At 65.9% G+C, this 226-nt stretch overlaps 1 protein-coding gene across 1 annotated transcript in view; it reads left to right on the plus strand.

The window, feature by feature from the left end:
• HM13 (histocompatibility (minor) 13) overlaps positions 1 to 226 on the plus strand; it is a gene marked incomplete at both ends in the record, with an annotated part of 6,954 nt that overhangs the window by 5,340 nt on the left and 1,388 nt on the right. Inside the window, one exon of the mRNA XM_010145468.1 lies at positions 140 to 176. Coding sequence (XP_010143770.1) covers positions 140 to 176 — 37 coding nt within the window. The remainder of the gene's footprint in view (positions 1 to 139; positions 177 to 226) is intronic.

A 226-nucleotide genomic window follows, 5' to 3' on the forward strand; every position in this document is an offset into this window, starting at 1 on the left:
CTGGGTCCTGTCCCGGTGCTTTGTGCCACGAGAGGGCACTGTGAGCCCAGGCTCGGTGCGACCCTGCCTGGCTCAGCCTTCCCCGCAAGCTCCACTGTCCCCTCGCTGTCCCCTCACCGTCCCTCTCTCCTCCCCGCAGGGATCTTCATTGCCTTGCTGCTGCGGTTTGACATCAGGTGAGTGGGCGGCAGGGAAGGGGCTCGGGCAGGTGGGGTCTTGCCACATA

The sequence above is a fragment of the Buceros rhinoceros genome, unplaced genomic scaffold (genome assembly GCF_000710305.1).
Source record: "Buceros rhinoceros silvestris isolate BGI_N320 unplaced genomic scaffold, ASM71030v1 scaffold24371, whole genome shotgun sequence".
In the NCBI taxonomy this organism is placed as follows: domain Eukaryota; kingdom Metazoa; phylum Chordata; class Aves; order Bucerotiformes; family Bucerotidae; genus Buceros; species Buceros rhinoceros.